Source organism: Clytia hemisphaerica, unplaced genomic scaffold (genome assembly GCF_902728285.1).
Source record: "Clytia hemisphaerica strain Z4C2 unplaced genomic scaffold, Clytia hemisphaerica genome assembly, whole genome shotgun sequence".
Lineage (NCBI taxonomy): Eukaryota > Metazoa > Cnidaria > Hydrozoa > Leptothecata > Clytiidae > Clytia > Clytia hemisphaerica.
In genome coordinates, this window is record NW_027104384.1 from 97,383 (window position 1) to 121,152 (window position 23,770).

The 23,770-nt window shown below is 36.3% G+C and overlaps 2 protein-coding genes, 1 non-coding gene and 1 pseudogene across 3 annotated transcripts; 2 read left to right on the forward strand and 2 right to left on the reverse strand.

Moving 5' to 3' along the window:
- The first annotated feature begins 7,306 nt into the window (after window positions 1-7,306).
- On the forward strand, window positions 7,307-9,019 carry LOC136819354 (uncharacterized). Its single transcript, XM_067075591.1, has 4 exons — window positions 7,307-7,535; window positions 7,935-8,042; window positions 8,406-8,519; window positions 8,635-9,019. Exons 1-4 carry the CDS (start codon window positions 7,329-7,331, stop codon window positions 8,779-8,781), a joined length of 576 nt encoding a protein of 191 aa, XP_066931692.1. The 5' UTR covers window positions 7,307-7,328; the 3' UTR covers window positions 8,782-9,019.
- Window positions 8,867-17,714, reverse strand: LOC136819352 (aminopeptidase A-like; annotated as a pseudogene).
- A 407-nt stretch (window positions 17,715-18,121) lies between these two features.
- On the reverse strand, window positions 18,122-18,193 carry Trnad-guc (transfer RNA aspartic acid (anticodon GUC)). The gene has a single exon. It is a non-coding gene; the product is annotated as a tRNA-Asp (tRNA).
- Window positions 18,194-19,147: 954 nt separating this feature from the next.
- LOC136819372 (fap1 adhesin-like) lies at window positions 19,148-23,515 on the forward strand. The gene is made up of 5 exons (XM_067075608.1): window positions 19,148-19,181; window positions 19,335-19,453; window positions 19,578-19,974; window positions 20,340-21,263; window positions 21,924-23,515. Exons 1-5 carry the CDS (start codon window positions 19,148-19,150, stop codon window positions 23,513-23,515), a joined length of 3,066 nt encoding a protein of 1,021 aa, XP_066931709.1.
- The last annotated feature ends 255 nt before the right edge of the window (window positions 23,516-23,770 follow it).

The window sequence follows — 23,770 nt, forward strand, 5'->3', positions numbered from 1 at the left end:
CCGTATGCTTATAAAACAAAATGAGTGTATTTCATGTCTAAACACACATATTCTTCAAAAGTAAACCCTCATGAGCAAAAAAAATATCTATCTCATAAAAAAATTGAGTAATTTGACTAAGAACATTGATGTATGCTTATTAATAGTGATTCTTATAGGTAAACATGCGTTTTTTGAGCCAACAAAATTATTTTGCAAAAATCTGCTTGAGCCATCTTTTACCAATGATTTTAGCATACTTTCATGCAAAAAATCAGAAAAAATTAATGATCCAATTTTTTCACAAAGTCCAAAAAACCCATTTTTTAGCCGTTTTTTGGCTCGAATTTACCCAAAAACATTTTTTTTCGAAAATCGGGCTCCGTCATATTCGAGGGTTTATAGTTATGCATCTTTGTGCAAAAAATCATAAAGAATGAAAGAGCCAATCTCGAGAAAAGCTAATACCTAAGTAATTGATAATGTGCTTATAAAAAAATATCGAATTTGGTCAGTTTTTTTATAAAAACATGCCAAACAACCAAAATTTCCTGTCTAAACACACATATTCTTCAAAAGTAAGCCCTCATAAGCAAAATAAACCATCTATCTCATAAAAAAATTGAGCAATTTGACTAAGAACCTTTATATGCTTAATAGTGATTCTTATAGATAAACATGCGTTATTTGAGCCAACAAAATTTTTTTGCAAAAATCTGCTTGAGCCATCTTTTACCTATGATGGTACCCTACTTTCATGCAAAAAATCAGAAAAAATTAATGATCCAATTTTTCACAAAGTCCAAAAAACCCGTTTTTTACCCCAAAATTTTTTTTTTCGAAAATCGGGCTCGTCACATTTTGGCGCCACTATACCATTTTGCACCTTTGTACCAAAAATCAAAAGATTCCTATGATTCAATCCTGAGAAAAGTTGGTAACAGACGGACGGATGGACGGACAGACGGACGCACGCACGAACACAGGTCAATTTATAGGACCTCCAGGTAGGTCGGTAGGTCCAACAAGTAAAAGCCGCCAACCCCCCCCCCCTCATCATCAACTTGATCATCACATATCATACATATCATATTCATCATGCAAAAAGCAAACTGCCAGACTGCTGGATGCCTTCCTTGTTTTTACCTGCAACTGCCTGGACTGGAAAATACCTAAATACAGCAAGATGTTACCTTCACTCTAATAGACCTTTTCGCCTTTCCATCCGCCATCTTGAATTGTATGCAAAAATACAGGAACGAAAAAGCCGTGGTTGGATTTAGTTGGAAAATATGCAAAACATATGCAAGTTTACACAAAGATTAAAAAGACAACAAAGCATCTTATAAAGAAATATTATAATCATTAGAACAATAAAAAATGGAATTTCTTAATCCAAAAAGAAATATTTACCGAACAACAAAAGCCTTTTAGGAATTTGTTCTTAAAGACATAGCATATTCTGTTTTCTTGCCATTAAAAAATTCCACGAAGACGGAGTACACACCAACTTTCAAAACACGCAAACTGAAAGCAGTAATTATGACGTCACGCATTCAGACCGGGTTCAGATCGATGTTTTGATTCGATCGTTTGGCGGTTCTATTCCCAGGAGAATAATTTACCGTCAGCCGAATAAGGATTATTTTTTACCTTCGCGGGTGATTTTTCAGATTGAGTTTATGTCTAAAGTTATGGTTTTTTGAAGTGCTTGTTCTAAGAGTTGGCGAATTTGATTATTTCTAGTTTTCAAAAGAAGCAAATTTAATCTTTGTTCTTCAAGATTACACTTTAATAAAATGCCAATTATGCATGTAAGTTTTATATTAATACTTTCTTTTTGCATATGTTTTGCATACTTTCTAAGGGAATTTCACCACGGCAATTCGGCCACCATAATTTTTGCATACAATTCAATATGACGGATGGAAAGGCGAAAAGGTCTATTAACAAGCATCCTTCGACACTCTTTAACCTATGTAAACCTTTTGACTACTTTGCATGAAGTGTATACAGTGTAGACCTAAAGCTCTAAAACAGCATCTAATAACATGAAAACCAGAATATGATTCTTCAATGGGAATCAAAACTATAAAGTGCACTTACAAACATCAATTTGTCAGATCTAACAAAATTAATTCCACCATCGAAATGATCTATCACAGCTCAGTCTACCATTTTTACCTCGGTCCGAGGATTGAGCCGAGAACACGCTCCGCGAACTCCTGCACTCCCTGTGCGTGAAAAAAGCGAGCATTTTTTGACGTACGGGTATTCAATGCCTATGCTCAAAGGTGGGGGGCGTACGAGATTTCGGTATTGCGGAAATGGGCCTATTTTTGTGCGGAATTTTGGTAATCACGTCAAAAAACTCCGGTATTTCGAAATCCAAAAAGACTTCGGTTCCGGAAAAATGCCTATTTTTACTGCGGAAATTCGGTCTGAAGAGCTTTAGTTTCGGTTTTTCGGTATCCGATTGTGTGCTTCGGAAATAATTTCTATCCACAAAAGACGCTTTCTGGATCAATGACGTCAAGCACAAGCGCGCGCTAGAAGCTAGCGGCGTTCGCGCGCACATGTTATGGGTATAGGTATGGATTGCTCCACAACACAATCTTATTTCTTGCGCAGACCTTTTGTAAGCAGTGTAAAATTGAAGATTTTTCAAAATTGATCAAACTCGCACGATGAATGACATGATGTCTTGAAAGCTTTGTAAGAAGGTCATTTGTCTTTTTGTTTTTTTATTTGTTAATATGACCAGTATAATTGAATGCCATAAATTTAGTTGCTCAAGTAAAACATGTTGAAGCTTTTAACTTTCGAGTCCAGATTGAAAATGAACAAATAAGAACATGCGCGCCTTTTCTATTCACGAAAAGAAAGGTAAACGAATCCAAATCTTTTTTTTTTAAGTTCAAACTTAACATTTTTATAAAAAGGCGTTAATATTTTACTGAGAGTCATATCATTACCTATCATTCACAACGATTGAAACTCCAGTTCTATAAGCTATATAGCTTCGGTTTCAAGGTCAAGATTGTTCTTATTGCAGGGGCTTCAACACAAGGGTCTCTATCTAATTACAATTTCTTACTCTCTTCAATAAAAGGGGTGAATAAGAATAAGAGGGTATACAAATTATTGAGGCGATCTATTTACATTACCGAGGACAGGTATGAGCTAGATTTTTTTTCCCTTTTCCACAGAAAATTATGAGCTGAAGTCGCTTCCAGAAGCTATTGGTATCTGAAGCATTGTCCTCTATTTTGTCATTCGAGACAGACCAGAAAGAGCATCGATAAAACCCTGGCTTCTCTAACTGGTGTTCATGGTTTTGTTCCGACCAAATCATTTATCTCACTTCAACTTCTGAATGGTCTTTAAAAAAACTTAAAGAAAACACCGACATGTTTAATTTCAAAAGCACTACATGTTGAGTATATGATGACGCTTTCGGTAGAACATTTCCACTCAACTAATACACACAAAACAAGTGCTTATGAGCCAGCTACAGTACTCGCGTGAATTTATGAGGCCCGTGAAAGAATCTCTTAAACGTTTGTACCCATGGTCGGCTCACTATTTTACCAGCAGGAAAGGGTATGACCGAAAAGTTCGATAAACTTCAAAGAACTTTCTTGTGTTTTACCACGAAAAAACGATCAAGTTACCCCAATCTCCAAAACCGACGAAAAGAAACTACGAGTCTTGGCAAACAAATATACTCGTGCCGTTCGTCAACGCACAGTCCGCCAAGAGACAACTATGGCTAAGACGGGTACACTTTCCCGCCATTTGTATTCGCCCAAAATTAGTGAAATTGCAGATACCACTGAACTCAAATCAAGATGATATTAGTGACAAAGATAAAATGAACCTGAGAAGGAACCCACGAATTTTGACAAAGACAAAGATGAGAAGGAACATGAAAATACTTACGATCTTGAGAGTGGAGGCAGTGAAGCTGAGGACGGCCACAAAGCTAATTCGGAAACTTGAGGCTTAGACCAAGCGTCATTCTTTATGATTGGTCGATCATCAAGATTCAGACGTGCAATCAAAATCAGCTCAAAGTTTGTATCTTAATCAACTCAGTTCTTCACCCAATTTTAAATTGGTTTGATTTTAGTCGATGATTTTTATTAATTTTGTAAAGCGTGTTTAATTTGAAACTAGAATTAGGGTGTAAGTTGTACTGTATGTGACAAAAATATTCTTTTCCCCACACTTTCTTCCTTGATTTTATGGGGGGGGGGATAGCAAAGTTTTTCTTAAGTGAAAATTATCTACAGAAAAAAATTCGGTATCGGAATTAGCGAAATATTTTTGCGGAATATCGGAAATCAGGTCAAAAATGCTCGGAATTTCGGAAATCAGAAACCCCGTACGCCCCCCCCCCCCACTAAACTCTCCAAATAATATGGTTTTCTTCACTTAGCTCGAAAATAGATCTTGTAATTCGACGTTTATAAAACACTAATTTCGGTTAATAAAGGTGTAAAAAATTTGGATTTGAAATTGGAAAAATTGAGTAAAAGTTTTTGGTCGGGAATAAAAAAATCGGGTAAAAAAAGTTTTGTTCAGGTGATGAAATGTCGGGAATAAATTTTGTTGGGGAAAAATTTCGTCACCCCTTCAAAATTTTCGTCACTTTCCGCTGACATTTTTTTCCCATAATAACAACGTAGGTAAAAAATTTTCTGATTATCATAAATAGGTAGGTAACGGTTGCGTTAGATTTCGCTCGGTAACAAAAATTAATGTACATAACAAACCGCGAAAAGCGCTAAAATTAAAACCCGCGAGAAGTAGTTCCAATAAGGTATGTTTTAAGGTTTTATTTTTTATAAAGTAAAATTAAATTTTTTTCTCTAAATTGATAATTTTTCTAAGTTTAATTTTTTTTACTAAAATTAAATTTAAATATTTTTTTCCCAATTTAAATAAATTTTTTAAAAATTAAATATTTTGTTTCTAAATTTAAATTTATTTTCTAAAATCAAATATTTTTCTCTGAATTCAAATTTATTTTTCTAAAATTAAATATTCTTTTATTCTAAAATTAATTATTTTTTTCTGAAATTAAATATTTTTTTGTCGATGGCACTTCTCGGCTTCCGTAAAAAAGATAGTATCCCGTAAAAAAGATAGTATTGTTTCAATTAAGATAATGTTTTTTTGGAAAGATAGTATCGTTTTAATAAAGATAGTGTCGCGAAATGAAAGATAGTGTCGTGAAATGAAAGATAGTGTCGCGAAATGAGAGATAGTATTTATTTCCGCTTTGGCGCGCCATAAAAATTAGCAATTTCAAAAAGTACTCTTTACTAAAACTGCAAACCGAATTATATTTTGATTTTCTAAAAGATTTGTCTCTTTGTATTAAATGTTTAAACCTGAGGCTTAAAATGAAATAGAATTTTATTTAAAGTTGAAAAATTTGAGAGCATTTCGTGATTTTCTTTGACTTATTGGGAAAAGTTCACTAGTATGGTTGATTCCACTCCTGATACTAATAACGTTTGTGTAAATATTTTTACGAGCATTTTTTTGAGTCTATGCTAAGCGAAATGTGCTTTTGTACCTCCTATGCTTAAATTATGTAAGTTTAATGTTTTTTTTAAGGCTGCGATTGGGCTTACATTTTAACGAGACTGGGTATGCTAATAAACGTTTTTAAAACCTTCTCAGAAAACGTACAAGCCATCTATACTTCGCACTAACCTGTGTGAGCTAGAAATCGCTGATTCAAAAGTTTTTCTTGCAAACAACAAATAAGGAAAAGGTCACCGGATTTCTTTGATAAACATTTCAGGACGATGCTATTTGTGTAAATGCCTCACTGTTATCAAAAATAATATTTTCTTGCTATGGTCCGAAACCCGTGCATTTTAATATTTTTCGTTCAGTTTAAATATAGCCTTACTAGTTTTGAGTAAAAGCCCTGTGGCTGTTAAGATATGTGTTATTTCTAACACTCGACTAATTTCTCACTGTAAGCCAAAATCATCAAATAAAATAAATTGTCTTTTAGGTCAAGATTTGGATATGTGCAACAATTTAAATATTCTTTACAGTATCTGACTGGCTTCAAGTTCTGAATGTTTCTATTGACTAACATAGACATATCCATGTCTCACAGCTTTTTTGAAAATTATCAATCAGACGTCCTCGAAATAAAAATCTCACTTCCCCCAAATATTGCCTTTAAAAAGTCTTTTATGCCAGACAAAAAATAATTTCCAAAATTTTAATACATAGATTTTTCCTTGAACGTTAGCAATTTTGTTTATTACACGCTTTTTTTTTTATAAGAATGGTGTAAATCCATTTCATCATGGATATTCTTAACTTTTTTGGGAAAATCATCCTAAAATATTCTTACAGCATTCTTAGGTTAGGATCCTAATTCAGACTAGATTTAACTTTTAGTACATACGTCTCAAAATTCCATGATGGTGATATTGTTACTATATTCTAAATTTTTTGGCCATTTTTATCATGGACATTCTTATAAAGTGTATTCTTATAAAAAAATAAGCCTTTAATGCAAATATTTCATATTTAAGTCTGGGTATAAAAGAAGATTTTCGCATGAATACTTCTTGAAACAAAAAGAACAGCATCGGAAAGGCATTCTCAGAAAGCAGCCGGCGAGGCGACCTTTTTTTCCGATATGTTCTGAGAGCGTATTTCAGCTAGAAATTCTGATCTGTTCTGGTCAGATCTTTGCAAATTAATCAGCTAAGAAATGATGATGTGTTCTGGTGAGACAGGGGCAAAATCAAGGTCATCTACCGTGTTCTTGTAGTCTAGGTAACCATCTTTTAAGGAGACAGGAGTATAATCAAGAGAAAATTGATACAATCTTGTTGCCTAGTAACCCTAGAAACTTCCAGAACACATCTTTCGTGGAGTAAAACAAATATCTTTCAAGTTTATCTCGGCAAACTTTTGTTTTACTAGATATTAGAACACATCAAATCATAAAGTAATGATGAGTTTAGGGAGACAAATAGAGCGATAAAGGTTTCCTAGAAATCAGAACACATCATTTGTATAAAAAATTGAATGGTCATAACATTTGGTCTCCTATAAAAGATAAGAACACATATTTCTAAAAAATCTCTTCGCCGGCTGCTTCTGATTCTCGCTCACTGGAACGTTAAGGCTGCAACTTACGTAACAATAAGTGAGAAGAAAGTAATGTAAAGTAAGCCTTAAAAGTGAGGAAAATAACACATGGATGTTTGTCATCGTAACATCTCTTGAATAAGTATAAACAACCGGAATGACGTTAAGTTGACACTTTTTCTACACTATATGAAGTGTATGGTACCTCTGGAATGTCTCAGTATAGCAAAGAGAGAAGAGTCAAGATGAGGTCGTTCATTTTATTAGCGTTCACTGCTTTGGCTTTTGCTTCGGCTGTGAAAATTGAAAAGGAAATTGAGGATCGATTGCTTCCGATCGGTAAGGAATTGAAAGCAGTCGCTTACAAAGTGGTGGAAAGACTCCAGGATAATTCTGTTGAGAAACCTAAAAAACCTAAGGTAAGTCATCGGATAAAACAGGGGAAGAATAAGCTACATGCCATCCCAATAGACGAAATCGCGTTTAGATAAATTCAATGCATTCTGGTTTCTTAGGGACCCTCAAGGGAATTATAATCTATTCCAGAACATTATATAATCGACATTATAATTCCTTTGAGAGTCCCCGAGAAACCAGAATGCATTGCATTTATCTAAACGCGATATCGTCTATTGGTATTTATGACTGATTAAATACTTTTGCATTCGATTGACAAAAGTCTGAAAAGTCCACTAGACTGCCGAGTACTAGTATATGAGAATATTGTATCTGCTATCAATTTTTCGAAATCGTAAGACATAGTATATTCTCTGTAAATGTGACCGATTTACCTTATTCTATTTCCCTTTTCTCCACAGTGCAACCTTGAATATCTAGCGTGCGTGAAGAAGGAGGGTGGAACTCGAGAAGCTCATATCAAATGTGGAAAGAAATTTCTCGTGTGTAAGAAAAAATGTTACAAAAAGGTAAGCTGAATGAACTGTCTAGAACTTGAACCTTTGGGGTTCAGTAGTCTATATTTGTTCACCCCCACACACGCTAGGTCACAAGAACACCAAATTAGATAACTCAAGTTTTAAGAGGATTGCGGAGTTTCAGTGCCTATCAGAGTCACATGTTCGCTAATCGATCAAAAATAATTTTTGGAAGAAAGAAATTTCGCAAGAAAAAAACAACTCGCAAAATATTTGAATTTTGCGAAAATTTACTCTCGGAGTGACGTACGATTAAAAACCAGATCATGGCTAGAAAAAGGATTTCAGAGATACATACTCGAAAAGAAAGTCTACACCTCGGTGTCTATCTTTTGTTCACCCTTTTATTTGTAGTGCAGGGAAGGCTACCGGATGTGTGTCCGAAGAATTCACAACCATAAAAAATGTGGAGGATTTTACAAGAAATGCGCTCACAAATGTCCACATTTGAGCAAGTGCGCTCGAAAGGTAAGAAAAATATTCTTGCTTAAAGAAGGAGTACACAAGCTTGAAGAAAGAAATCTCACTTGTTAAGTCCACTGTAGATTTGAAGGTTTACATTTTCTTTGTTTTATTCTTTCAGTGCAAAGCTACGTTCAAAAAGTGCAAGAAAAGCAAAGGAAAAGATTGTTTGAAAACCTTCTTGGCTTGCGTCAAGAAATGTAAACCGAAGGGCGGAAAAGCAGGGAAAAGCAAGAACCAATCGGCTTATTACTCAAACTATTATTAGAAAATGAACGAGTGATGTAACTATAATTACTTACATTATCATTATTTCTTCTGTATATAAAAGACAAATTCACAGATCTCTTAAGTGATTGGAAGATTCAGATTCGACAAACTTTTCGCTCCATTTGAGGACGGGAGTCATTTTAATAAATAATATTACCTTTTTTTGATTTAAATTTTGTATTATATTTTTTAATTGAAGGATACAGTAAAAAATAATCTCGATTGCGTAAAAAACATATGGTGTGTTTATTATGCCTGCGTAATTGTTTACGTCGTTACCCAATGAATAAGTTCCAAAGGACTTAGGGTTCTCTTTAATAGTCTGGCGATGTCATCGTTAATCAAATTGTTATAAAAATACACGCTTTTTTTAATAAGAATATTTTCTATAAGAATATCAGGGTGAAAATCTTAAGAATACCCTAAGAATACCCTCTGAATTTCACCGAATTTGATAAGAATATAGTCATTTTGTATTTGGTTAACAGAAAAAACTGTTTCCTTTGTTAGATATAAATTGAAGCTTTGAGGAAGAAATGTAATCTTAACCTAAATGTTCACTCAAAAGTCTAAAACTCTAAGAATACGTTAAGAATATTTCACCCTCAATTTTGGCACTTCCTTAAGAATACTTGACCCTCATCCAAGGTACACTATTTCTATATCAAAAAAGCGTGTATATCTCGCTTACCAAATCCACTTTTACAATTTATCGAAACCAAGGATCGTTATTGATGATGTCTCTATACACAATACGAAACTTGATCTTCAATATTGCTTGGTCGATAGCGTTCTTACCGCTTCCTAGATTTTTCTTCTCTTTGAAAAACGCTTGGATGTCTTTCAGTTTTTGTTCAGTCGAAAAATCTTCTAAAACTGCTGTAAGTAAACGTGCTAGAAGAAAGATGTTATCTCCATATCTTTGAAAGATCTCGCTCCATCGTTCTTTGACCAGATTCCATGCCATGTCTTTCCCTTGTTGACTGTATTTGGCAATCTTTCCGATTGTGTAAGACGCATCATTATCTTTTACTATGCTCTTGTTTAATGCGTCTTGCAAGAAACTGAAAAATAAACAACATTTGGGTGGTGAAACAAAATTATAAAAAAGTCTCTTATTAGTCTTCTTTTACTCAGTTTAGTACCTGGAAATGCACAAAACTCTTTGGAGGGAAGGTTGACCTTTACCGATCATACCTCTGCAACTAGATGAGATTAATCAATTAAATTCCATCACTTCGTAACCTCAAATTTTCAAACATTTCCTGACTTCAAATGCGCCTTCACACCCAACTATAAAAATAAATGCCAATTCCGACAGCTTGGGTCACCGTGTTCCTTGGTCTAAACCTACCCGAACAGGACCGAAAGATATGAGCGATCTCATGATGCCCACATCACTTAATGGGCTAAGCATAAAATAAACTGAATCGGATTGAAGCAAGTAACTGACCGTGCCATAAACGTAGACCATTCTTATGTTAACAGCGCGGCGCGATATCCTATATTTAAGGACAACCCTATAAATAGGTCTCTAGATCTCTATGTCTCTGCTCACTTGATCGAGGTTTTTTTCACGATCCAGTAGATTAAATGAAGATCAGTAGGAAAAAAAGGTTCTTGTAAGGATGGTCCTAAAAATATAGGTTCCTTAAATATATAAGGTATCGTGCCGTACTGTTAACATAAGTATGGCTTTTCAACTCTACTGCCTTACTGGTTAAGACTCTAATCTACCGAATGATACACCACCTTCTCACAGACCCGGTGGGACCCCTTCACACTGGGAAAATTTGCCAAAATAGCGTCCCAAGTGGGAAATTAAACTCCACTTTTTCTCTTCGCTGAAAATAATTAAATAAACAAATTCTTTCTTCTATCCCACTGAAATTTCTTACTTGAAACAATGGAAATCAAATCCCCAGCCTTAAAAAAACATGATAATATTAATCCTCATTGGAGTTACAATCCCTTATTTTTACCCTCTCCCAAATGGCTGAAAAAGTCCTACCGGGTCTGTATGAAGGGGTATAAAGGTTACACATCAACTGTCCCGGTAGAACTAATTCACAAATGTAATGAAACCGATTACAGTCAACTTTCTCTAGTTCTCTAGTTGGTCGCCTCGGCTGACAAATGGTTTAAATTACTCTTTGTAATACGAATCTTTCTCTAATTCGAAAATGATATTTAGTCCCTTAAAGATTGAATTAGAGAGAGTGAATTGTAAAAATGAATATCTTCATCATTGCACCATTTGGAAACGAAACATTGGCGATGTAGTAAAAACCTAGTTGAATCTATTCATGACAGATACTAAGGATTAGTACTAAGATTAAGAAAACAAATTATTACCTTTGGATAAGTTTCGGGTTCTTGACTGTGGTTAGAGAAGTCAGTAAAGCATTGTCTCTTGTCTCTAAGTATCGTTGATAAGTGTACGCGAAGAAGGTATCATCGTTCAGTGAATTTGAAATAGCACATTCTCGCATCACTGGATACAAATTCTTGTCCAATACCAATGTACCGTTCATCCATTCACTAAAATGTAAACATCAGGAGAAAGTACAGGTAGGTACATAAATTTGCTAATCCTCCCACTTTTCCCATCCAAAACTCAAAGTTTTGGCCAAGAAAAGTTGTAGAAATCATAAAAGTTGTAAAATATCTTACTATTTTTCCCATCTCTTTTACAAAGTTTTGTTTAGGAAAGTAGCAAAAAGGTGAAATATTAGAAGAGTAGTAAGTTCTTTTCCCAAAACTTTCTCCTGCATATTTAATAACATATTGGATTCTCTATCGTGGTATTGAAATCAATTCTTGCACAAAGTGTGTTGGTAAAAACGAGAATGTTCAGGATAATCTTCTTGCTGTTCGATAATTTCACGATGCATCAAGCTTCAAGACCAGAGAACCACAACTAATCATTGTTCCATTAACCAACAATCTGTATATGCAACGAGTTAATAAAAAACTTACCTAAATTTAAGTTTGGCAGTTTGGACGACACTTGAAATGTTCATATGACATCCGAACCTCAGCATTGTCGTTTGCAAGGCACTTTCTTTGTATGTCGATTTCGTCTCCCAACCAATTGACGACACGGTTTCTGGAATAATCAAGTTTGAAGTCATAATATTACTGACTCTAATCAGCACGTCTAGGCAGCAGCTTTTACAGACTAAATATTTCGCATAAGTCATGGTCTTCGAAGAAAACACGGGGGGGGGGCACTCGATTTCGAAACGACGGTATGTGCCGCGCAAAATCTGCTTTTCAAAAAATTGTACCCTTAAAGTACATTTTCTCTTGATTTACCCAACCCTTATAGTGCACTATAATTCTCAGCTGTAAATCTGCGTGAAAGAAGAAGCTTGGAAAATTTTCTGTTTCAACGAAAAACTGAGAAAATTATTCTTGTCAGTTGTAATTATCAGACAATAGAAACTTTTCAAACAAACGAGAAGTAAAAACCTTTTTATTTTAACAATTATTTTGAATTTTGTTTTAAAATTCGACCCTTGTAGCGCAAGCTCACAGAAACACACCCTTACAGTGCATTTTGGGATGCTGAAAACCCCCACCCTTAAGCGCGACACATGACGTAGGCCAAATCATATAAGTGCCCCCGGGAGAAAACGACATAAAACATGACATAAAACCCAGCTTAAATCTCTCAAAACTCAAAACTTTAAAATGCTGAACTAAAAATTATAATTTATAAAATAAAATTCAACTAACTAATTATTCAATAATGTTCAAATTTTTGACACGAGGTTTGTATGGACAATTTTGAAAATTGCATAAGTTTTTGAAAATAATGACGTCATCAATTTTGGTAAATCTCACTAGTTTTAAGCATTGATCTTAACAGTAAATCTCAATAGAAAACACTGCAAGCATAGCTCCGACTATCTTTTTTGGTTCGAAACTGAGAGGCACATTTTGTAAGCCGATAGATGGACATTTTGTGATGACGTCATCACTTTTTTTCTTCATGGAGGTTTTTTTTCATGATAAAGAATATTGGTACAAAATTCCATGGCCACAGAGATAAAAAATATTCAAGGGCGTTAGATTCTACCCCCACCCTGGGGCTACAAAACTCGAACGAGCTTAGGGTTAATGGACCTAAACTTTCTTGCTTATGAAAGACAAAATGCCGTACTGTTGACTTTGGTGAAGACAAATTTTCTCCATTTGTCTTTATGATCCTTTGATTGAATAAGTGCAGAGAGTTGTCCCATTTCACCCGCAGCAATATCCCATACCGTACTTGCTTGCTCGTTCTAAAATAACGCAAAATGAAAGTCTTGTTTCTCAACGCCAACATTTTAAACCACATTCAGGCTCATGAGTGAAATAATAGAAATCTGAAGAAATTCGAATTGAGAAAAGTCCCAAGGGCATTCAACCTATAAATGGTCGTATCTCCGAGATTAAGAAAAATCTAATCGCTACTTATGGAACTATGCAAAATTCCTATGAAGACATTGAAACAAAATTTTACATCCTCAGTAAAAACACTTAAAAGTTACCAAGTTTTTACACACAACACCAAGGATTCAAAAAGTGACCAAAACTTACCTCAATGTAATCCAATGTCTTTAGTGTTTCGTTCAATGTTTTTAATTTGGCTTTGAACAAGTAGAAATAATCTGACACCAAACCAGCCCTGTCAAGCTCTGTCAGCTTAAGATGATCGTTGTTCAATTCTTTGACCAAACGAGCAAAGGTCTCTTCGCCGTAATTGACTCGATAATACAGACTGTGATCAGGATTCAATAGGTCATCGTTTGTTATTGGGAAAATATCTTCTTCTGTGGATAAAAGATGTGTTTTCTGTTGTTTGGAATTGATGTTTTTGACGATGATAGGGACCTTCCATCGATAGTTGAATGGTGATTTCGGAGCCTCTGAAATGTTAAAATTGTCAAGAATTTTTAAAATAATTTTATGTTAATAAGGAAAGAAAGATGCATTAGAAACCTGTTTCAAACACCAGTTATCTTGGACAAGAGGTCTGTAGAATTCGGAATGTAAAAGTTCAATAAAATCCGTCAAAACATTCAAAGTCATTCACGAAGATTCAGATAACTGCTTTAGAGTTAGAAAGGTCTGCAAGCTTTTGGTAATTTGAGAAAGTTTCAAACTTTGACCTTGGAGCTTAAAGGGTAGCGAGGGAACGTACATAAAAACGCAAACAAAGGATTCAATGAAATGATAAGATAATAAAGTATACCGATTCCTGGCGGATCCAGCTTGAATCTATCCTGTTTGACTTGCATATGTGTGGCATTGATTCTTTTTGTTGTGATTACGGGATGGCCAATCTGTTTGGTCCAAGTGTCCATCACTGATTTGATATCTTTTCCTCCTGACTCTTTACTGAGAGGAAAGGAAATATTATAAAGTACACTGTTATCTTGAAAACTTTTACATTCAGGTTTGCCGAAGCCCAGGGGCTACTTATAACTGTTTGATGGACTGAATGGCCCTGATTAATGGCCCGGTGTAATTTTTGAGGTAATTTCATGTTTACAAAATGGCGATATCCCATAGTTTACTTTTATATACCCTTATACCTTATCGGGGTTAATTAGTCGGGGTTTATTTCGTCGGAGAAAAATTTCGTCACCTAGAGGCATTTTCGTCACTTTTTCTCGACCAAATTTACAATTCGTCACTTCCACCCGACGAAATTGTCCAAATAAAATGGTGTCCTTCACTAGCTCGAAAATAGATTTTTTAATTCGACGTTTAAAGCACTAATTTCGGTTGATAAAGGCGTAAAGTATTTGGATATATATCGAGTAAAAGTTTTGGTCTGGGATAAAAAAATCGGGTAAAATTTTAGGTCGGGTGATAAAATGTAGGGGATAAATATCGCCGGGGAAAGATTTCGTCACCCCTCAAATTTTTCTTCACTTTCCCCGACATTTTTTCCCCGATAAGGTAATACATCCTTAGATTGTTTGAAATATGATTGCAAGCCCTTTGATACATGCCAACAAATTTGAAAACCTTTCCATCTGGCCAATCGTTTGGACACATTGATCCATTAAGAATCTTTTAATGAGCAGTATACAATAAAGGCGGAAAAGACTGACTAGGGAAATCCCATTCGTTAATGGTGTAGGTTTTATCTTTTTACAGGTTAAAAATCAGGTGGCAATTCTCTTATTCTAGTGTATCCCACGAACATAAGTCTTCAGTGTTCGATGTGGGTAAAATTTCATGGCATTTCTTCACCGGGGAAAATTTCTGACCAAGGCGGCGGTTCTTAGTCTGTGATGCCGGGATCTGTGATATACAGTCAGAATGGGAAACTAACGTCTAAAATTGGCCACGAAAAATTTGAAAAAAAAAAGAAATGAAAAAAGTCGACTTTTGCGACTGACTGCAGTCATACTAATTTGAGAGCGATCGAGGCATAACAAAAACAGATTTTCATTCAAAGAACAAGTGATCCAGGTTATTTACTAAAATATGGATCGACATTTCTTCATTTTGACAAACAAACTCTGACGATCAGATAATTCCAAAGCACAGTTGATGCAAATATGTAAATAGAAGGATTATCACGTACAAAAGTATACTATACTATATAAGTCCCTAAGGGTAACTATTTTCGAAAAATTTTACTTAAACAATTCAAAAATTGAGTAAGTTCCCGCGCAGGGACCATTGTCAAACCACAATGGCACACTCTTGAAGTCAATCAGTAATTTAGTATTTGTATTTAGTCTGGCTTGAGGGCTACCTAATAAAATCAAGATAGCGCCTGGGAACCACGATCTGGGACTAAATTTTCTTATCAAAAAAGCACAAAAAACAAACAATTAATACCTTAGTTCATTCCACAGATCATCTTGATTAGCGTTTCCGTAAGAGTAAGTTTTCAAGTATCGTTGCATTCCTCTCTGAAAGTTAGCTTTGCCCATGTAACAATACAATGTTTGAACCATACAGCATCCTTTGTAATAAGTAATAGAATCGAAGATTTGACGAATCTCATTCGGTGTGTTCACCTTAAAGTCAAAGAAAAGAAATGAAAAACAGTTGATAGCATATGGATCATTTACAGATCTGAGGCAGGGTAAAACTTTAGCGTTGACTTCCATAAGAAAATATGGAACATCAGAACATCACTCAGGTCTTGGTCACCGCATATCTAAGACCTAAGGCAAAACAATGATAGATCTTGTGTGTAATTCTAACGAAAGAAAATAGTAACGAAGTCAAGGTGAAAACGTAAGGAAGAAACAACGGATTCATTTTCAAAAAAGCAAATTTGATATCATAAAAGTATACCGTTCTTGAAATGGGTTTAGATGTGGAGAAAGAATCAATATCCATGGCTTTCAACATGAGATCTGATAAAACAGTGTTCATCAACTCCATCGATGGATTGATATCCTCGATGACTATGTAAGCTATGAAGGTTGCAAATCCTGAAAAAATCGAAAAACATTTAAGATTAATCAGTAAAAGGGCAAGCAACAAAAACAAGTAAGAAGCCAATTAAATTCAATTGAGCTCTTGAAAGCAGTGTCTGTTATATTACCATACTAAGAGTTATAGATCTAAGAAACATTGAAAAGGTACATAAATTCTAATGTATCGAATCTGAAAATCCTAAACATAACTGACCTTCTTTCAGCCATGCTTCATTCCAGAATTTCATGGTTGCTAGGTTACCAAACCATTGATGAACGAGCTCGTGTCCTTGGATACGAGCAACTTCCTTCTTGTCTGTATATGTTGATGTCTTGGAAGTCAAGAATTTTGAAACATTATCAAGCCCCAATTCTCCATAGCTGATGGAGCAAAGGCTGGTAACGTTACTACGTCCAATTTCTTTAACGGAAAATCGATTTTGAAGTACTTTTCATACTGGGGTAACAATACAGCGGTAATGTTTAAACCATACTCAAGTTCTGTAACATTGTGATTCAATGGAGTCCAACCTTTCAAGTTGAGTTTACTATCAGTAAATGAAAGCGAATGAAAGTCTGTAATAACCCATGCTACAATGTAGGTCGAAGTATTCAATGAAGGTAGAAATTTAGTTTTGACGCGATTATTTGCCAGTGTTTTGGAGCTACCTTCAGGCATGTTAGCAAGAGCTTTGTACCCATTTTCATGTGTAAGCGTTAATTCAAATACAGCTTTGAAACTTGGCTCATCAAAACAGGGAAATGCTTTTCGAGCACTGATGGGAGAGAAGAAAGTAGCAGCGAACCGTCTAGTTTGATCATCATCATCCTTGTAGCTTCCTTTATAAAAGCCGTTCAGTTCGTCAGATAATACCGCATCAAAGGATAAACTTATTTCATATTTCCCAGGTTGCAATGCATTGTCTGTCTCAATTACCCAGAATTCGTAGGGCAGATAGTTGAAAGTTTTCGCAATTTTGACATCAGAGCTATTCTCAATGGAGCGAATACTAGTGTGTGTTATGTTATAACCAACTTTATGAATACGTAGAACGTTGGTAGCATTATCTAAAATAGAGACATTGATCTTCACTCTACCGTTATAAACACCTTTATCTAGATAAACATCAAGATCGACTTGGTAAATACTCGGTCGTACGTTCTGTGGAAGTCTGGGTTCTTTCCACGGTTGCGGAACAGGAACGACATCGTTGTTGTCACTACGTTGCAACTGTGTTACACATACCACGATTACAACAACGATCAAGACCAAAACTGCAACAGTGATAATAATCTGTTTCTGCTTGCCCATAATGGTTTAAACGAAAAAAATCATTAGAATCAAACTTTTGTAAATCTCAGTAGTGTTAATGCATGCGTTGTTTGATTTGAACTGTTTGAACATTTCTTGAAGAGCTTTCATAAAACCTTCTTATTCATGTTTACTTACAAAACATTATCTACCGACTACTTTGAAATACAATTTTCATAGTACAAGGGTTTCTTTAAGAAGGAGGATGTCGACACAAGTTAATTCTAATCCATCATGAAAGATGAGAAACTGGTCTCAATTTCAAATTTTCAAGCGCGTCATCGACTATGTAAACCCATTCAACTTTAAAGAGTAATAGTAAGTCTTACATGAATAGAAAACATGCAAGGAAATTATATTGACATGTTATAATTGCATCAAAGATTGAGCAAATCCATCATGAAAGAACGGCAGAATAAACTCTGACAAAAAAAGACACTCTAAAATGTGACAGCATCACTTTTCAGGTAGCCATTTAGACAAAATTTTGGGAAAAATTAAGTTTACCTCAATATAGATTCTAAAATAAACGGTATACAAAAATATAATAAACTGGACTGAAATAATGATTTATTATACGAAAAGTCCTCCCCGGCGGGGAATCGAACCCCGGTCTCCCGCGTGACAGGCGGGGATACTTACCACTATACTACCGAGGACAAACGATAATGGATATAGAGAGGAAACCATCCAACTACTTCAAGTCTGTTTGACAATCGCACAAAAAATACAAAATTAGTAATAACAGTAATTTGAAAAAGAAACCATTACACGTTTCCCGAAATAACGGCAAATTTAACACACGGAGAATTGAACTCTTTGGGAAATTTGTACGCCCTACTAAAGATGCTTTAGTTTTAAAAAATTCTACCACAACCTCTTTTTTTTCTTGAATGAAATTCAACTCCGTGAAGAAATACTGTCTAAAATTCGGGTCAGTCTAACACTTGGCCTACCTTTGTGGCCCGATGATATAGCCTACCTCGTGACCTACCTTAAAATATCTAAAAAACATTCGATTCTTATCATCCTGAAAATGTAGAAACAAATTCTGAGGTAGGATTTTGTTCTTCTGACATTTAGAAAAATAACGAGACTGAAGAAATAAACAAACAAAATAAACAAGTTTTGAGTCTGCGTTTTATACACCTGCCATCGCACGTTTTTGCTGCAATCAAGGTCGTAATATTTGAGAAAAAAGGGAAATCCACCGGGAAGTTTTGAAACCACAATCGATTTGTAAGTGCTCTAAAGTAGGTCCGAAAGGTAGAGTTTCAGCGCTAGACTTAAAGCTTAAGGATCTGAGGATCCAAAAGTTCAAAAATAGTCCAATAAGGCTCAGAATATAGCCTGGAAGTCTCCCAACCCCTCCAAATTGAAATGTTCGACTAAGGTAAAGAGACAGGATTGCATAGATTTTGCAGTTCTTGTACACGCTGACTGAACCTAACGACTGGACATGATGACATTATGGTTTTATTCTGAGAATTTTCTGAGTCACTCGTCCACAAGCGCCCTGGATGAAGAACTTAAATGATCAATAACTTAAAACAAGCCTGTCACGAAAAGCGAACTTTAGCTCATCAGACGAAATCAGATTCCGACTGAATAGAATGCCAAGAAGCTCGAAATACTCTAAAAAGACACGTAAAACACACCAAATAAACTTTCTACCGTAAACTTCTCTCATCTAAAAAAAACCGAAAGAAGTCTGGAAGCTTATTCACCGAATCCTCCACCCAAAGAAAAGTGTTATCAATATTGAACCCTCCGAATTAAATGATCACTATATTTCCACAGCTCCTAGAATCCTTGGATCACAGCCAACATCAATCGAGGAAATCCAGCTCCTTCTTCAAGATCTTGCTACAGATGTCGAGCATGAATTCGAATTCCAACCCGTCACATATTATGAACAAGTAGTACAAGAAATCAAGAATCTTTGAACTGACTGCTCTTCTGGATACGGCAATCTCCCAGTTTCACTTATCAAACCAATTGCTGATCATCTCGCATCTCCACTCACGCATATAATCAACATAGGTATCGCCGAAAACACCTTTCATCAACAGTGGAAAAAACGGCAAAGTAAAACCTATTCCGAAAACAGAACAATCCACCACCTCAGATCAATTCAGACCTGTTACCGTGCTACCCATTCTCTCCAAACTTTTGGAACGTTTAATGACAAAACAAATCGTAGACTACATCGACCAACATCAGATATATAAACAAACTCAATCTGGCTGTCGCAAACGTCACTCGACCGAAACGTTGCTTAAGAAAATTCGAGATATCGTTGGTGCAATGAACAAAGGGGAAATCACACTCGCAGCATTTCTCGATTATTCATGTCGAAAAGCCTTCTACACGGTTGATAATCTTATAACCAAACTACGAGAAATCGGCTTCTCCGACAAAGCCGCGTTATCATACCTCAGCGATCGAAAGCAGTATCTATCGTAGTACTACTAAAGTAGTACTATCTAGTCTGAACAAGTAACAATTCAGTTTGGTGTACCGCAAGGCTCCATCCTCAGACCGATCTTCTTTAATCTTTACACCGTGGACCTACAAGACAACGTCGAAGGTGGTAGTACCAACCAATAAGCTGACGATACTACAAATTACGAACATTGTAGACCTAAAAATATACCACACACAATCATAAAATGACAAAACGCCTAGATCAACACAAAGATTGGTCAGCCAAAAACAATCTTGCGTTCAATAACAAAAAGACAAATATCGCAATATCAATTCAAAAAACTTGATTACCTATCGATTGGTTAAATGCTTCTACAGATGGGGAGATCCATGGATCTACAGATGGGAAGATCCATGAATCTACAGATGGGAAGATCCATGAATCTACAGATGGGGAGATCCATGAATCTACGAATGGGAAGATCCATGAATCTACAGATGGAAAGATCCATGAATCTACGGATGGTGAGATCTATGAATCTACAGATGGAAACATCCATGAATCTACAGATGGAAAGATCCATGAATCTACAGATGGAAACATCCATGAATCTACAGATGGAAAGATCCATGAATCTACGGATGGGAAGATCCATGAATCTACAGATGGAAACATCCATGAATCTACGGATGGTGAGATCTATGAATCTACAGATGGGGAGATCCATGAATCTACAGATGAGGAGATCCATGAATCTACAGATGGAAATATCCATGAATCTACAGATGGGAAGATCCATGAATCTACAGATGGGGAGATCCATGAATCTACGAATGGGAAGATCCATGAATCTACAGATGGAAAAATCCATGAATCTACGGATGGTGAGATCTATGAATCTACAGATGGAAACATCCATGAATCTACAGATGGAAAGATCCATGAATCTACAGATGGAAAGATCCATGAATCTACAGATGGAAAGATCCATGAATCTACGGATGGGAAGATCCATGAATCTACAGATGGAAACATCCATGAATCTACGGATGGTGAGATCTATGAATCTACAGATGGGGAGATCCATGAATCTACAGATGAGGAGATCCATGAATCTACAGATGGAAATATCCATGAATCTACAGATGGGAAGATCCATGAATCTACAGATGGAAACATCCATGAATCTACGGATGGTGAGATCTATGAATCTACAGATGGAAATATCCATGAATCTACAGATGAGGAGATCCATGAATCTACAGATGGAAATATCCATGAATCTACAGATGGGAAGATCCGTGAATCTACAGATGGAAAGATCCATGATTCTACGGATGGGAAGATCCATGAAACTACGAATGGGAAGATCCATGAATCTACAGATGGAAAGATCCATGATTCTACGGATGGGAAGATACATGAATCTACGGATGGGAAGATCCATGAATCTATGGATGGGAAGATCCATGAATCTACAGATGGGAAGATCCATGAATCTACGGATGGGAAAATCCATGAATCTACAGATGGAAAGATCCATGAATCTACAGATGGAAAGATCCATGATTCTACGGATGGGAAGATCCATGAATCTATAGATGGGGAGATCCACGAATCTACAGATGGGAAGATCCATGAATCTACAGATGGGGAGATCTATGATTCTACAGATGGGGAGATCCATGAATCTACAGATGGGGAGATCCATGAATCTACAGATGAGGAGATCTATGATTCTACAGATGGGGAGATCCATGAATCAACAGATGGGAAGATCCATAAATCTACAGATAGGGAGATCTATGATTCTACAGATGGGGAGATCCATGAATCTATGGATGGGGAGATCCATGAATCTACAGATGGGGAGATCCATGAATCTACAGATGAGGAGATCCATGAATCTACAGATGAGGAGATCCATGAATCTACAGATGGAAAGATCCATGAATCTACAGATGGAAAGATCCATGAATCTACAGATGGGAAGATCCATGAATCTACAGATGGAAAGATCCATGATTCTACGGATGGGAAGATCCATGAATCTACGAATGAGAATATCCATGAATCTACAGATGGAAAGATCCATGATTCTACGGATGGGAAGATCCATGAATCTACGGATGGGAAGATCCATGAATCTATGGATGGGAAGATCCATGAATCTACAGATGGGAAGATCCATGAATCTACGGATGGGAAAATCCATGAATCTACAGATGGAAAGATCCATGAATCTACAGATGGAAAGATCCATGATTCTATGGATGGGAAGATCCATGAATCTATAGATGGGGAGATCCATGAATCTACAGATGGGAAGATCCATGAATCTACAGATGGGAAGATCCATGAATCTACAGATGGGGAGATCTATGATTCTACAGATGGGGAGATCCATGAATCTACAGATGAGGAGATCTATGATTCTACAGATGGGGAGATCCATGAATCTACGGATGGGGAGATCTATGATTCTACAGATGGGGAGATTCATGATTCTAGAGATGGGGAGATCCATGAATTTACGGATGGGGAGATCTATGATTCTACAGATGGGGAGATCCATGAATCTATGGATGGGAAGATCCATGAATCTACAGATGGGGAGATCCATGAATCTACAGATGGGGAGATCCATGAATCTACAGATGAGGAGATCTATGATTCTACAGATGGGGAGATCCATGAATCTACGGATGGGGAGATCTATGATTCTACAGATGGGGAGATTCATGATTCTAGAGATGGGGAGATCCATGAATTTACGGATGGGGAGATCTATGATTCTACAGATGGGGAGATCCATGAATCTATGGATGGAAAGATCCATGAATCTACAGATGGGGAGATCCATAAATCTACAGATGAGAAGATCCATGAATCTACAGATGGAAAGATCCATGATTCTACGGATGGGAAGATCCATGAATCTACAGATGGGGAGATCTATGATTCTACAGATGGGGAGATCCATGAATCTACAGATGGGGAGATCCATGAATCTACAGATGAGGAGATCTATGATTCTACAGATGGGGAGATCCATGAATCTACGGATGGGGACATCTATGATTCTACAGATGGGGAGATTCATGATTCTAGAGATGGGGAGATCCATGAATTTACGGATGGGGAGATCTATGATTCTACAGATGGGGAGATCCATGAATCTATGGATGGAAAGATCCATGAATCTACAGATGGGGAGATCCATAAATCTACAGATGAGAAGATCCATGAATCTACAGATGGAAAGATCCATGATTCTACGGATGGGAAGATCCATGAATCTACGGATGGGAAAATCCATGAATCAACAGATGGGAAGATCCATGAATCTACAGATATGGAGATCTATGATTCTACAGATGGGGAGATCCATGAATCTATGGATGGGGAGATCCATGAATCTACAGATGGGGAGATCCATGAATCTACAGATGAGGAGATCCATGAATCTACAAATGAGGAGATCCATGAATCTACAGATGGAAAGAACCACGGATCTACAGATGGGAAGATCCATGAATCTACAAATGGGTAGATCCATGAATCTACAGATGAGGAGATCCATGAATCTACGGTTGGGGAGATCAATGAATCTACGGTTGGGGAGATCCATGAATCTACGGATAAGGAGATCCATGAATCTACGGATGGGAAGATCCATGAATCTACGGATGGTGAGATCTATGATTCTACGGTTAGAAAGATCCATGAATCTACAGATGAGGAGATCCATGAATCTATAGAAGGGGAGATCCATGAATCTACAGATGGGGAGATCTATGAATCTACG

Bases quoted from the DNA above. Each gene is read 5' to 3' on its own strand.
- LOC136819354 (XM_067075591.1), top strand. From the start codon at position 7,329: ATGTCTCAGTATAGCAAAGAGAGAAGAGTCAAGATGAGGTCGTTCATT. The intron at 7,536-7,934 runs GTAAGTCATCGG...TTTTCTCCACAG, and splicing joins AGAAACCTAAAAAACCTAAG to TGCAACCTTGAATATCTAGC. The intron at 8,520-8,634 runs GTAAGAAAAATA...TTATTCTTTCAG, and splicing joins TGAGCAAGTGCGCTCGAAAG to TGCAAAGCTACGTTCAAAAA.
- LOC136819372 (XM_067075608.1), top strand. From the start codon at position 19,148: ATGCCAAGAAGCTCGAAATACTCTAAAAAGACAC. The intron at 19,975-20,339 runs GCGATCGAAAGC...ATGCTTCTACAG, and splicing joins AGCCGCGTTATCATACCTCA to ATGGGGAGATCCATGGATCT. The intron at 21,264-21,923 runs GTGAATCTACAG...ATGAATCTACAG, and splicing joins ATCTACAGATGGGAAGATCC to ATGGAAAGATCCATGAATCT.